At 42.9% G+C, this 12,971-nt stretch overlaps 1 protein-coding gene across 1 annotated transcript; it reads right to left on the bottom strand.

Annotated features, from left to right (window-relative positions):
- Positions 1 to 1,681: 1,681 nt before the first annotated feature.
- LOC139473060 (uncharacterized) lies at positions 1,682 to 12,445 on the bottom strand. The gene is made up of 13 exons (XM_071255570.1): positions 12,333 to 12,445; positions 11,337 to 11,528; positions 9,494 to 9,645; positions 9,118 to 9,207; positions 8,528 to 8,687; positions 6,839 to 6,875; positions 6,413 to 6,574; positions 5,976 to 6,031; positions 5,070 to 5,207; positions 4,672 to 4,843; positions 4,060 to 4,161; positions 3,699 to 3,914; positions 1,682 to 2,265 (listed from the first exon to the last, which is right to left on the bottom strand). Exons 1-13 carry the CDS (start codon positions 12,443 to 12,445, stop codon positions 2,062 to 2,064), a joined length of 1,794 nt encoding a protein of 597 aa, XP_071111671.1. The 3' UTR covers positions 1,682 to 2,061.
- Positions 12,446 to 12,971: the final 526 nt, after the last annotated feature.

The raw sequence follows: 12,971 nt of genomic DNA, 5'->3' as shown, positions 1-12,971 counted from the left end.
GTTGACAGTTGGAATATCATGATTCTCCCTAAACGCATTAATATACCCTGCAATAAACGCAGAATGGTTTTAGATGTATATTTTAATTTATATCATTCAATAATCAACAGCTGGTAATCGATTGTTCAAAATTGGCAAATTACCGTTGACCCAGATTCCATACGACACACATGAAACAGTAGATTTTCAAGATGAAGGTCATCTATTCTCAATATATTTGTATGGCCACCATTTCCAAAACTGACTGGCTTCATCATCCCATCGAAGCAATCAGATCACGAATTGTGGCCTGGGGAATGTTCACCCACTCTGCCTGCAGTGATTGTGCAGTGAGTGTGGGAGATGCTGTGGTTGTTGCTGACGTAATTGCAGTCGTTGATCAAGTGCATCCCATAAATGTCAAATTGGGTTTAACTCTGGAGACCTGGAGGGCCATGGCAGGACCTGGATGTTGCGATTCCTGAAAAGACTGTTGTCAGTCTGGCTGTATGAGGTCGGGCATTGTCTTGCCGGAAAATGATGATCACTTATTGCATACTGGGAAGGACGTGTGGCCATAGACTCTCATCCGTGTGCCGTTAAATTCCCCAGAACTTGCAACAAGTGTGTTCTACCAGTGTAGAAGATCATCACACTGCCACCACCAAATCTGTCCACTCCATGTATGCAGTTTCGTGCATAACGTTCCCCGCGACGCCTGTAAACACGATGTCTACCATCCGCATAACGAAGCATAAAACATGACTCGTCAGTTAAAATTATTTGTCTCCCTCTCAGTTACGGCCATACTTTGTGACCTTGACACCATTGACGTCCCACCCGACGACGCAGTTCCGTTAAAATGACACCTCGAACCTGTCGTCTAGCGAGAATACCTTCAGCGCATAAATGTCTGGACTGATATCCTACGCAACCCTGGTATTGCCGTAGCTGTAGAGGTGGCCGTGGTGGCGTCTGTACCGTGTGTCTGATAACGGTTCCACAGTCTGGTAATGGTGCTTGGTGCTACTTGGAAAAACCTGGCTACAGATGATTCTCGTGTTTGCAATCGACATTGTTGCGTTTGGCTTCCGTCACCCGAGGCATGTTTTCCATGTTCAAGGTCGTAAGGTTGTGAAGGCACATGAAAACCAAACGTGTTTATAGCTAACAAGTGATGTTGCACGTGCATGTCATTTTTTTGTGTCAGCGCCAGGCTCTCACGTGTGTTTTTTGCGATTTTTCCATCTTTTCACCAAATTTCTACAATACCTCATTCTTTCACCACAAATCAATCTCTGTCCATGACAGAATGACCAATTCATTTAGGTATTAATACTGTATGGATGTCGGCAACACTGTCAGATATTTATGATTACACTACTTTTGCATATTTATTTGTTGAGTATACTTCACAAATGTGGAAGGCGTTATGTGGCCTAAACATTTCAAGCTTGACATTAACATTAACAGCTGAATAGTCCCCTCTAATCAGCACTAATTTTCAATGTAGATATTACCCTATCAGTCTAGTCTGAATTGTTTTGACTTTCCAAGCTTCACGAGTAATGAAGTGTTTCAGGTATCAGGCGTACAGGTATCCACTTAATTTGTATTTACGAAATGCCACGTCCCTTTCTCACGTGGAAAGAAAACAAGATAGAACATAATCATGAACGTTCCTTTTATGGAATATGTGTATACAATTGATTCAGAAAATATGCATCATCCCTGATATTGGTCAATCAGGTTCGTGTTCATAAACCAGTTTTAGTTTTAGCAATGCCAAAGGTGAAATGTCATCATTTGTTGATATGACATAAGCATCTTGAATAAGTGATCAATGAAGAGAAAACATCCTAGTGGAGAGAGCGTCTTTAAATATTTTCATTATTCTTCTATGAATAATTTACCATTAAAATTGACCAAAAATGAGCAGAGAACGTAACGTATCTTTAACTCTAGATTCACCTTCCCGTACTTACAATGATCAATTTATTAACGAAATGTATTTGAATTTACTGACATGACGCCATTTCCGTGAATCAAGTGTTTTTATAGTCGGCAGACAATAATGGCCAGCTAAAGATTAAGCGATATCTCTGCTCCGCAGGAACCGAGTGTAAACTGTTGCTCTTGAACAGTTGTCCCATCCTTCTTGACTCGAAGTGAGTAGTTCCCCTTGAATCCACGAGTCCTGACTGTTCTATCCGCCAGAGAATGTGTTTCGTGTGTCCGCCAGTCCTGTTTCACTAGTTGATGCCACCTCAGCCCAGCTGCATTTGGCTACAAAAACAGCAAGACACAGTTGTAATATCTGCCGGAACTAAAACGCTATTGCTCGGATAACAGTTCCGATCTCTCTCTCTCTCTCTCTCTCTCTCTCTCTCTCTCTCTCTCTCTCTCTCTCTCTCTCTCTCGGCAGGTCCATCCTTGACTTTTTAAAGACTGCCGTCATATAGCTTGAACGTTTTTAGTGCGGCGTTAAACAACAAACAAACAAACGTGCCCAGTACATGATGCCAATGTCGGGTTAAAAGAAGACTTCATTCGACATATTTGCACCATGCACACACATCGGGGACAAGTAATCTGCCTCAAGTACAAAGAAACAAATACGGACACTTGACTACATATCTTGTAATATTTACATCAAAGCAATGTTATCTAAATCTACCCTCACTGTTCAGACAGGTAGCCCTATGTTCGATATAGAAGTTTCCTTTAGTGATGTGAAAGATAATACCACCTAAGTATCGCCAACAGTCTTAAGCCTGTCAAATGAACCAAACGAAAATGCCGTTCTCCGTGTACAGGAGAGATTTACGGACGCATCAGGAGGATGACTGAGCGTATGTGTCCACGTGTGAGGGTGTTCACGGTGTGATTGAGTATTGGCGTGTATGCATGTATGCGGGTAATGCGTGTAAGTGTGTGCATGGTGTGGGTGTGGGTGTTAGTACCACAATACGTGTGAGTCCATGTGTGCGGTGTGTGTGTGTGAGAGAGAGAGAGAGAGAGAGCGGGGGGGGGGGGGGGGGTAGCCTTGTGCCAAAAAAAGACAGCTTTAAAGATATCACCCGTTTAATAGATATACAGCTGTATTACACATTGTGTACTACCAAAACGAGTGCAAATATTGAAAGCCCTCAACATCCTTTGGCCTATTCATCGACATTACGTGTGAAGATGATAGATCGCCGAGAGGAGCTTATGCACACCGGATGACCCTATATAGCTAGCAACCAATGTTTCGCCTATGGATCTTGCAACACAATTCCACAAATTACGTCATCGGGTATTGTGACGTGATTGTAAACTTTGTGGTGCAGGGCCCCGTTCCACGAGGCGATCGTACTCTAGCACAACGAAAGTCTATATCAAAGTATTTTGGTTGCGATAACCTTGGTGCTACAATAACTTTGTGGAACGCACGCCTGAATTCTAAACGTGGACCGTTATAAGGTATTAAATTAATACGTTTCAACTTTTCACGTGTTTGAAGTATTATTCTGTAAAACTAAATTGGATTATGCTGTGGATCGTGCAGCTGTCAGTCTATTCACACACGACTGTATAATTCTAAAAAAAGTTTTAAATGGCAAGTAATAGATAAAATACTAAACTAGCTCCCGTGTAAAACCAATTTTATGTATTGGTTTAGTATTCTATATCAATACCATGCCCGGTTCAACTAAAGCCATTGGCAACATCCTTACCGTGACAGATTCTCCGTTAGCCAGAGCAGCATCAGTCTTCCATATCTTGCCGTCCCAGAACCCCCACAGTGTGACGCCGTGTACGGCGGGGGTGCTGAAGTACAGGCGCAGCACGTCCTCCAGGAGTCCAGCCTTCTTGTTCTGGTCAGGCTCGTCAATGTCCAACTCGGTGATCCATATCGGCAGCCCTACCTCCACTATCTGGTCCAGGCGGTGCTGGAAAAAACACGAGATGAGTGCAGAAGATTAAACATATGACCGTGGCAATAGGACACAGTTACACTGTTGACGATTAGATCAATCTGCACCCTAAACACCAGCATCAAGTACACTGGCGTACACTGGTTCATACGGGTCTCACCTTGATGAGCGTCAGATCTAGGGGAGGCTTCAGGTGACTCTGGATCCCTACGCCATACACAGGTGTTTCACTCCGGAACATCATGGCTTGGGTTCGATATGCCTGACACGATGTGAAATACAGAAAATTGTGATCATGACATGTTTCTTACATTTCTGATATCCAAAAGTAATCATAACTAGTTGTGAAATGACATGAAAGACCAGCGATTCCCACTGGTGTGCGAGTCCAGCCTAAGGAACAGTATACTTGTGGAGTGCTGGTATGACTGTTATAATATTTCAGTTACTTGATGGCGTTAGTTCAAGTATGTTAACATAATCAGTGTGCTCTAGGTGTTTGTGATACTCAAAGTTTTGGATGCATGTTTTTTCGTCACATCGTTAGCTTTTGTATATGTTTAAATTCCCGTACCTCCTGCATACCAGTATAGTAGTATTCCACAGCTGTGTTGTTTCTAGTACCAATATACAAGTACACTGTAAAGCTACTTGCTAGGGACAGTTGAACTTGTCTGACGTAGAGTTGAAATAGCTCAATAAGCATGACCCATATGCCAACTTACCCGAATATAGAGTTCTTGTGACTTTAACACTTCGTACAACTTCATACCTGAGTAAACTGTCCTGAACTGACTATAGCAAAGTCATTGAGGAAGAGTTTAGGCTTGGGATCCATGGAGCGGACGGCGGAGAATATGTCCATTGTGATGTTTACATGTCCTGTAGCCTCCTCGTAAAAGTTGCCATGAACGTTTTCATTGTTCACGTCCCAGTGTTCAAGTCTGAAAGGATGACATGTTACAATGTAGACATGTAATCTCTGTGAGACATCAGCATAAGTGCGTGTATCTTAAACCGTACATTCTTCTCTAGCTTGATAACGGTGTAAGAATCTACATAGAAACGTCACTATATGTAATAAACCAAAAGTTGTTAATACCCATAAAAATGTACGTTTTCTTTCTTATTCTTAAAGTGTTTGAATGAACAAATGATGCATGTACTCACTTCCCTAGAGTCCTTGACGTCACATTCATCCCCCGCGCCACCATCGCTTGTACGAGCGCATCCCCTTGTAGAGACTGAACCCAGGCAGGGTCCTTTGTAGGCACGCCCCAGAAGACAGTGTGGCCTCGCACCTTAATGCTTTAAATATAATATGTTTTTAGACGTTATCTTTAGGACAGGACCCGACACTGGTTGCAGTTTAAACTTTTCGTATTAGTTCTGCAAACACCAATACAGTGAAAATCAGAAACAAGCCACACGTCAATATTCGTCCGTGATAATTTTGAACATTTACAAAACCCTTAAGACACTTGGTATGATTTGATGTACTTGGTACATTTATCCTCAGATACAGCTGTAGAAAGGGTGAACACTTCAGTCGTCTTATCGCGTGTAATAGCTGCGTAGGTGTTTCCGCCTGAACAGCCCGTGTTTTCCCTTATGTACAACGATGCAGGTTTCTCAACTCGATTTTTCGATTTTCGAAGACGCCTCACTTTCAGTCGTCAACATTTTCGGCAGATATTGTCTATGTCATGAACATTAGTTTCATTTTGCACCAACTTGATTTTCAAGTTCTCAGTGTTTCAACAACAACTAGAGTTAAAATAAAGTATCTAAAATATTTTATCATTGGTAAAAGGACTAGGTTGAGAAGGTTGTTACTCTATACTGTAGCGTTCAGATGAAAAGAGTGCTGCCTAGACTCAACGAACAGAGACCGTACAGGGAACATGGGAACTACGCCCATCTACATGGGGTTGGGCGACCAGTCTTCAGTTCAGGTAAACCTCCCCGGGAAGTAAGCACATACGTTGGCACAGGTGTCATTGAACTGAATGCTATATAGTGTGTGCGTCTCTGTTTCTCAGTCACCGTGCGTTACCAGAGAGTTGTGTAACTCACCCTCGTTCAACAAGCTCGTTCACAGCGGTCACCCCAACGTCGTAGGTTAAAACATCCTGGCGAACACAAACCGATTATAACACAGCACGTATATAAGACAAGTTTAGTCTACGTACCTAGTTCTCAGCGATATGTAACCAAGTCAATTACAAAAGTACTCATATATTTTCAAATTCTACTAAATTTCTACATGTACATTTGGCTTACATTTTGTTTGTTTTCTGTATGTACAATGCACATTCGTGAAATGAAGTCACGTTAGTTGAACATTAGTTTGTTATTTTTAAGTACAACTGATCACAAGAGCTTATGACTGATGCTCTGAATTATAACGTACATATTCCCGTGTGTGACCTGTCAGTCACCTATGGTCAGAGAATGTTCGAGTTAGGCTAAAACTCAGTGTCCCTCTGTGTTTTAGGTCTACATATGTTTACCTTATTTCTCTCTGTCTGTGACCACTTCAGCTTATTTTCAATAGTTGCCCACTCAAAGTTGTCATAGAAGAAGTTCTGATAGGCTGTGTAGTTGCTGCTTTGGACTATTCTGTCAGCGCTCACTGCAGTGCCGAACCCGAATTCACTTGTTCGTTGTTGTATCTGTAGTAACGATAGGTATCTGTAAAAGCATGCTCCTCAAGGCAGTGGTCATGAAATCCACAACAGTGGCGACTTGACTTGACGTTCTCCGATCTGTACCCACCTGCTGTAGGAGACATATTCAGCCATAACGTTCACTTCCCTAGGAGCGAACATTGTAAATTCCCGTCGTTAAATGAAACACTGCTATGACTCAACAGAAAATTGTAGTTTGTAACATGCGTGTGATGTTTCACTTGATGAGGATGCTTGTGATTCACCTACCTCCACAGTCACTCCATCAACTCTGCCGGAAGTAGCACTGCAAGAAGCCATACATGGAATGTTATGTTAAAATAGAACTAATTACAACTGCAGCAAGGTAACCTGTGAATGGCCTGAGACATAAACTAGAGGGCAAACAAAACGCTACCAAAAAATATTGGTCGTCAGTTTTCAACAGATTTGCCAAAGAGCACGAAACAGTTGGGAACACATAGCTGGGGTGGAACTTACCTATTCCCTGTGAACATGGGCACGTACTTCACATGATTTGCGAGAAAAGTTAATTTAATCACTAAAAAATGTAAAATGTGCACAAAGTTACTCGTATGAAATTCTGGTTGAAAACGTGAGCAGCATTGTACTCTCTCACCACATGAAACCGTTTAAAACAACGAACATGCCTCGACTAACCGCAGAGCAGAGGGAGAAAGCCATCGGTATGTTGCAAATGGGAGCGACGCAGGAGCACGTTGCCAGGATCATGGGCTGCTTCAAGTGCACCAACGCAAGACACGTCACAGGCAAACTGGCAGTACTGCAGTACTGCAGATAGGACGAGGAGTGGAAGACCCAAGGTCACGACTCCACAGGAAGACCGGTATTTACGGGTGCTTCACCTGAGGTCCAGATTCCTAACTGTGACGTCATCATCAGCAAACAGCATTTGACATTCAGTCAGCAGAAGGACCGTTGCTAGAAAACTCGGCCTGTATGGTCACCGTGTCTATCGACCCTTCAAGGGCATGGCGGTAACGTTTCTACACCGACGTCACAGATTGAGTAGGGCCTGGACTCTACAGCAGTGGCAGCAGAGAATTTGGCGAAGACTGCTCTTCAGCGACGAGAGTAGGTGCTAGCTCTTCAAGTGTGATGGGTGGGTTCGAATCTACCGAAGACGTGGTGAACGGACGGCACGTTGTAGTAGTGATATGGTCTGGGGTGGCATCTGCGGGGAGCAGAAGACAGATCTGGTCATCATCGACGGAAATCTTTCTACGTCGTTACGTTGATGAAGTTTTGTGGCCTGTGGTGCTGCCTTTCCTGCAACGACACCCACGGACGCTTTTTCAGCAGGACAACGCCACCCCTCATATAGCTCGAGTCACTAGCGACTTTCTGAACGCCACCAACGCGACGGTATTACAGTGGCCAGCCAGATCACCGGACCTGTCACCCATAGAGCACCTCTGGGACCAACTTGGACGCAGAATTCGGAAACGTCAACAACCGCCATTGACGAGGGATGCCTTGGCAATTGCCCTGCAGTAAGAATGGCGTAGGATACCCAATCAGGATGTCAGGAGACTCGTGTACTCAGTTCGACGTCGTGTTAGGGGGTCACATCCGATACTGAGCCATTTATGAAGCACCGGACTTTAAAAGAGATCGACGTCGATTCTGCGGACGTGATCGAATACTGGACCGTGCACCCAGCATGATAAACGTGTTTGCAGAACTTTAAGTACATGTTTTTTTATCTTGTCATTTCCAAATACCGTTTTTGAAAAATTGTTGTTTTTTTATGATAAAACATCAACTGTTACGTCTGTTTTGTTTTAGACCAGAATGTTGTTTGGTGCCGTTTCTTTTGCCAGTTATATTATATACATGTACTGTTCCCCTTTAACATTCCTTTTCTATACGATTTGGTTTACAATAGCTGCCTTTATTGGATCAGTGATTACATACACAATGTTGATGTCCGTTTTACGAATGGCGTCAATGGTGGCGTCGGCAGCAACGTCCCAGTTCCCAGGCAGCGACGGGAGCTCCGTGAGTGACGTTGTGTCCAGCAGGTAGTCTACCACGGGAGAGTACACTTGTATGTACAGGATGTACTTGTCATATCCTGAAACGGTGAGTGGGGGAACAGCATTTCATTTATACAACGGCGTGTCAGTATAAAGTAGGAATGAATCCCAGGTCTGGGATTCGAACACACGATCACACGATCCTTGCACGTCTTAGAGACGAAACAATACATATCGCCTGAGTGCCTGAGTCTCCCGACACACACACTCACACACACACACACACGCACACACACACCCACGCGCGCGCGCACACGCACACGTATGTGACATACGCACGCACACACACACACACACAAACACGCACGCACACACGCACGCACGCACACACACACTAATATGCATCTTAGTACATCTCACACCCGGTGTTACATATCATTCTGTGCCTGTTTCGGGTCTGTGATGTAACGTTCTCGGTAAATGTTGCTTTGTGTCATTATGAAACGTGAATTCTCTATGAGTTTGTACCTGAAAGGATGGTGATATCCCCGCCAATTCGCTGCCACATGTTGGGCTGCATGAACCTCACACTAGAAACATGCACATACTTCTTCGCACCTGAAGTCAAGAACCACAAACAAACTACACGATCGTCCAATTAGGTTGGGTATCGAACGTGACCTACATTTTATATAACATAGGATTCACTTGTACTAAAGCACTGTCACTTTGATGTTAGTTTGAAAGATGCTAAATTAAAATAGGAAAACTTATTGTAAACTTTTGTTTCAAAGATTCCATTTAGTGAAAATAGGTCCACCTGTCGAGCAATTGGAAAGTAACGCAGTAATGACGAAGCTGCATCGTTTTAGATGTTAGAATGTTACGTGGACATTCGTCCTACCTGTGACGGTATTGCGATAATTGAGCGTGACGGTAACCTCTGCCGTCATCTTGCCAGCAGCTGTGTTGAGAAGTTGGATGAAGCCACTGAAGAAGTATTGTTTCCCTGCCTCTACACTGATGGACTGGGCGATACCTGCCCATTTCGCCTGTCTGAAAGCACATACGAATTAATATGAAACTTATATTTCACCCGACCGCCACCGTGGTCTAGAGGTAGAGCGTCCGCGCGGAGAGCGGAAGGCCCGGGGTTCGATCCCCAGCCGCCTCATACTTTAAAGGTGGTACTAGTTGTTACCCTCTCTGGCGCTCGGATTTAAGGGGCTAGAACAAGGACTGGTTGGCTTGCAGTCTACTGTATGCGGCATGGTATCCCAGTGGGCATTAGTCAAACAGCCAAACACACACATACACACGTGCAAGCACGTCGCTATATAAATGCAATAATCTTGGACATGACGTTAAAGACCAGTGGGGCATTCCGGGTTACATCTGGTCCCCAGCAACTGATGCCGGTCGTAATATTCGTAGGGGTCGGGTGGTGACATGGTCAATTGTGCGTCATCGTATTTACATCCCATGTGTGTATCATTGCACAACACCACGCATCCTTTGACATAACATATCGATATGCCATAACCGTCCCGATGGTTATAAAGGGTATATACGTGATGTCCTATCCTCTGCGTTGATCTAGACTGCTTGTACTGCTTGTGTGTTGACGTTGTATATTTCAAAGACAAAGCGCAGCTGCTGTAAATTAACACACATCTGTGATGTCATTCTATTGTTGAAACGCTCCATTATGTTTCAGGAATGGACAGTTGTTTCTCAATAATACGTTATCTTGGACCAACATTTCAACTAAATTACACTTGGAATAGACGGAACTATATTTTTTATATTTTGACAAGTGAATGATTTCAAATTTTGTCGGAAAATATGTGTTGCCAATGGGGTTGAGGACGTTTTACTGTCAACCTCAGCTACGGCGACACATGACGGTACGGTGTGAAAATCACTACTTGTGTTAAATATTTACAAATGTGTGCATAATCCTAAAAAGCAAAAAAGATAATATGTTTTAGCAGGTACCCTGTACCACTGTTCGTGTTTATTACAATTAGATAAAAACTTTGACGAAAATACTGATCAGGTAAACATATATATATTCATGTTCAGGGCTCTATATTTGAATTTATCCCCGTCAGGTTGTATCAACAACGGGCAATTGACTGTCAATGATAACATACATGTTTAGGACACCACGAAATTATGAAGAGCCGTGTACCATGTATTGGAAATATGAGCTAGCGACGAAGTTAGTTGCACGTGCAACATCAGGAGAGAACGTATTCCTCGTGCATCACGCAAGGCGACTCACACAGTATAACAGTCCACAAACACTTCTGGTTTATATGTAAAATATATTCCACAAGAGAATGTTTGATCAAAGTGTAAAAGGAGGCATGTGTTTTAAGCAGGGCAATATCCTCCGTAACTCTTCAAATAAGGGAGCCCGGGACTTGATCCTGGAAATTGGTCTGCGTGTAATCGGTTCCATTATGTTTGAAGGAATGGCGAATTACTCGCACTTTCCTCTTGACACCCTACAGCACAAATCCGAGCCTCGTTTCATTATAACAGTTCTCATCACCACATTAGATGGGCTATACTGCGGATGAACTTTTTTATAATAGACATGTATTTTAGAATGTACGTAATACAAAAAAATGCTGGCTTGACGACTCGATAGGCACAGATGCGGGTTCTGATGCACATGTTGGATTTCATTTTAAAAGGGGGTGTGGCAAAAATTTCCTAAACAGATAAATGTTTGTGACCTGTTGGATACCCGCACACTGCTGATGCCCGTGTAGCTGTCAGAGCTGAGGGATGTGGAGCAGCTTCTCCCAAACCAGCCACTGTTGGCGTTACTGAAGTCCCCCTGTTCCAGATCGCTGTTGACAAGCAGGTTGACACCAGATGCCGCGCAGGGAAGTAAAATGGCAATCACGAGACTGAATCTTAGCATCCTGAAAATACAATCTGAATACCATAATAAAATTATTTCGCTTCTGTTCATAATTCAAATTAACATGAGTTAGACTAACATATAGGAAACGAACTTTGTGCTGATTCAAAACAGCCATGTACGTTAAGTCATTGAACAGGAAGACGAAGCAGCGACACACACCACGAAGTTCCGCTATGTGATAATACTAACAATATTTCAGATTTGGAATATATATCCATTCATGCCCATTTGAAATCGATACATCCATTTCAATACATTGTACATAGACTAGACCTACTCCATATGAGACCCGTGAAGATTCGGGGTAGAATAGATCTTCAGCAACCCATGCTTGCCGTAAAAGGTGATTATGCTTGTCGTTAGAGGCGCCTATCTGGATCGGGTGATCAAGCTCGCTGACTTGTTTGATGCATGTCATTGTATCCCAATGGCGTGGATTGATGTTCATGATGTTAATCACCAGACTCGATTATATACAGACCGCCGTCGTATAGCTGGAATACTGCTGAGTGCGGCGTTAAACAAGAAACAAACTAACAACCAATGATATTCCTGAACGACAAGCACTATAAAAATATTGGTTGGTGTTTATATCAGTATAATTTAACAGTTTTCATACAAGCGAAAAACATCAGGATATTAACCAGTTAAATCAGGAAAGGATCTTAATCAGTCTGGTGAACTTATGAATAGAGGTAGGAAATTCATAAACTATCTTGACAACTTTGAAGGGTAGGGTAAATATATGTTAAACCCTTAGAAAATGATCTGATTTCTATACTATGCACAACAATGTACTCACTTTGCCGCCACAGTCGCATCTGTTTCCGTGTCCTGTGGCCGCTGTTTATATGAGACTGGTGCTGATAAACACCTGTCTCTATTGACGCTGGTTATCGCCCTGACAATGTACATATAGCTCCGAGGGTGTGTGTTGTGGTACGAACTTAACTGGTGTAACAAGATAATAGGACATTGCCGCGAGGGTGTTTTATGAAAGGTAGTTCAATTGTTTCCCACAGCCATCAACCATCCGGAAGGACTTGGTAGTCGGATAATACCTACGTGTATAGTGAAAAACAATAAAGATGATAGAAAATGCCTCTTTAAATAGCAGCTGATATTAGACGCCGACTGTTTTACACGACAACATTGAACAACTAAGGGTGTTCGTTACAATAGCATAATAGAGCCTGTATTGACCGTACGCCTTATCACAAAGCTATTCCTGCAGTAGTTGCACTTAACGGAAAACGGATGAAGCATCGTTTATAGTTCGGAAACAAGATAAGTTTTATGTGTTTCAGCTATGAATGGATCAGAGTCCATAGCAATAATCTGTATCTCTTCCATTCGTCAGGACAGACGAATATCTATATTACTTTTCCTGAAACTATTCATTAGATTTCGATTCCCATGACGAAAACATTTGGCCATTTCC

Source organism: Haliotis cracherodii, unplaced genomic scaffold (assembly GCF_022045235.1).
Source record: "Haliotis cracherodii isolate W230 unplaced genomic scaffold, xgHalCrac1.p SCAF_26, whole genome shotgun sequence".
NCBI lineage: Eukaryota > Metazoa > Mollusca > Gastropoda > Lepetellida > Haliotidae > Haliotis > Haliotis cracherodii.
Note: the sequence above shows the minus strand (reverse complement) of the source record. Positions and strands in the feature narration are given on the sequence as shown.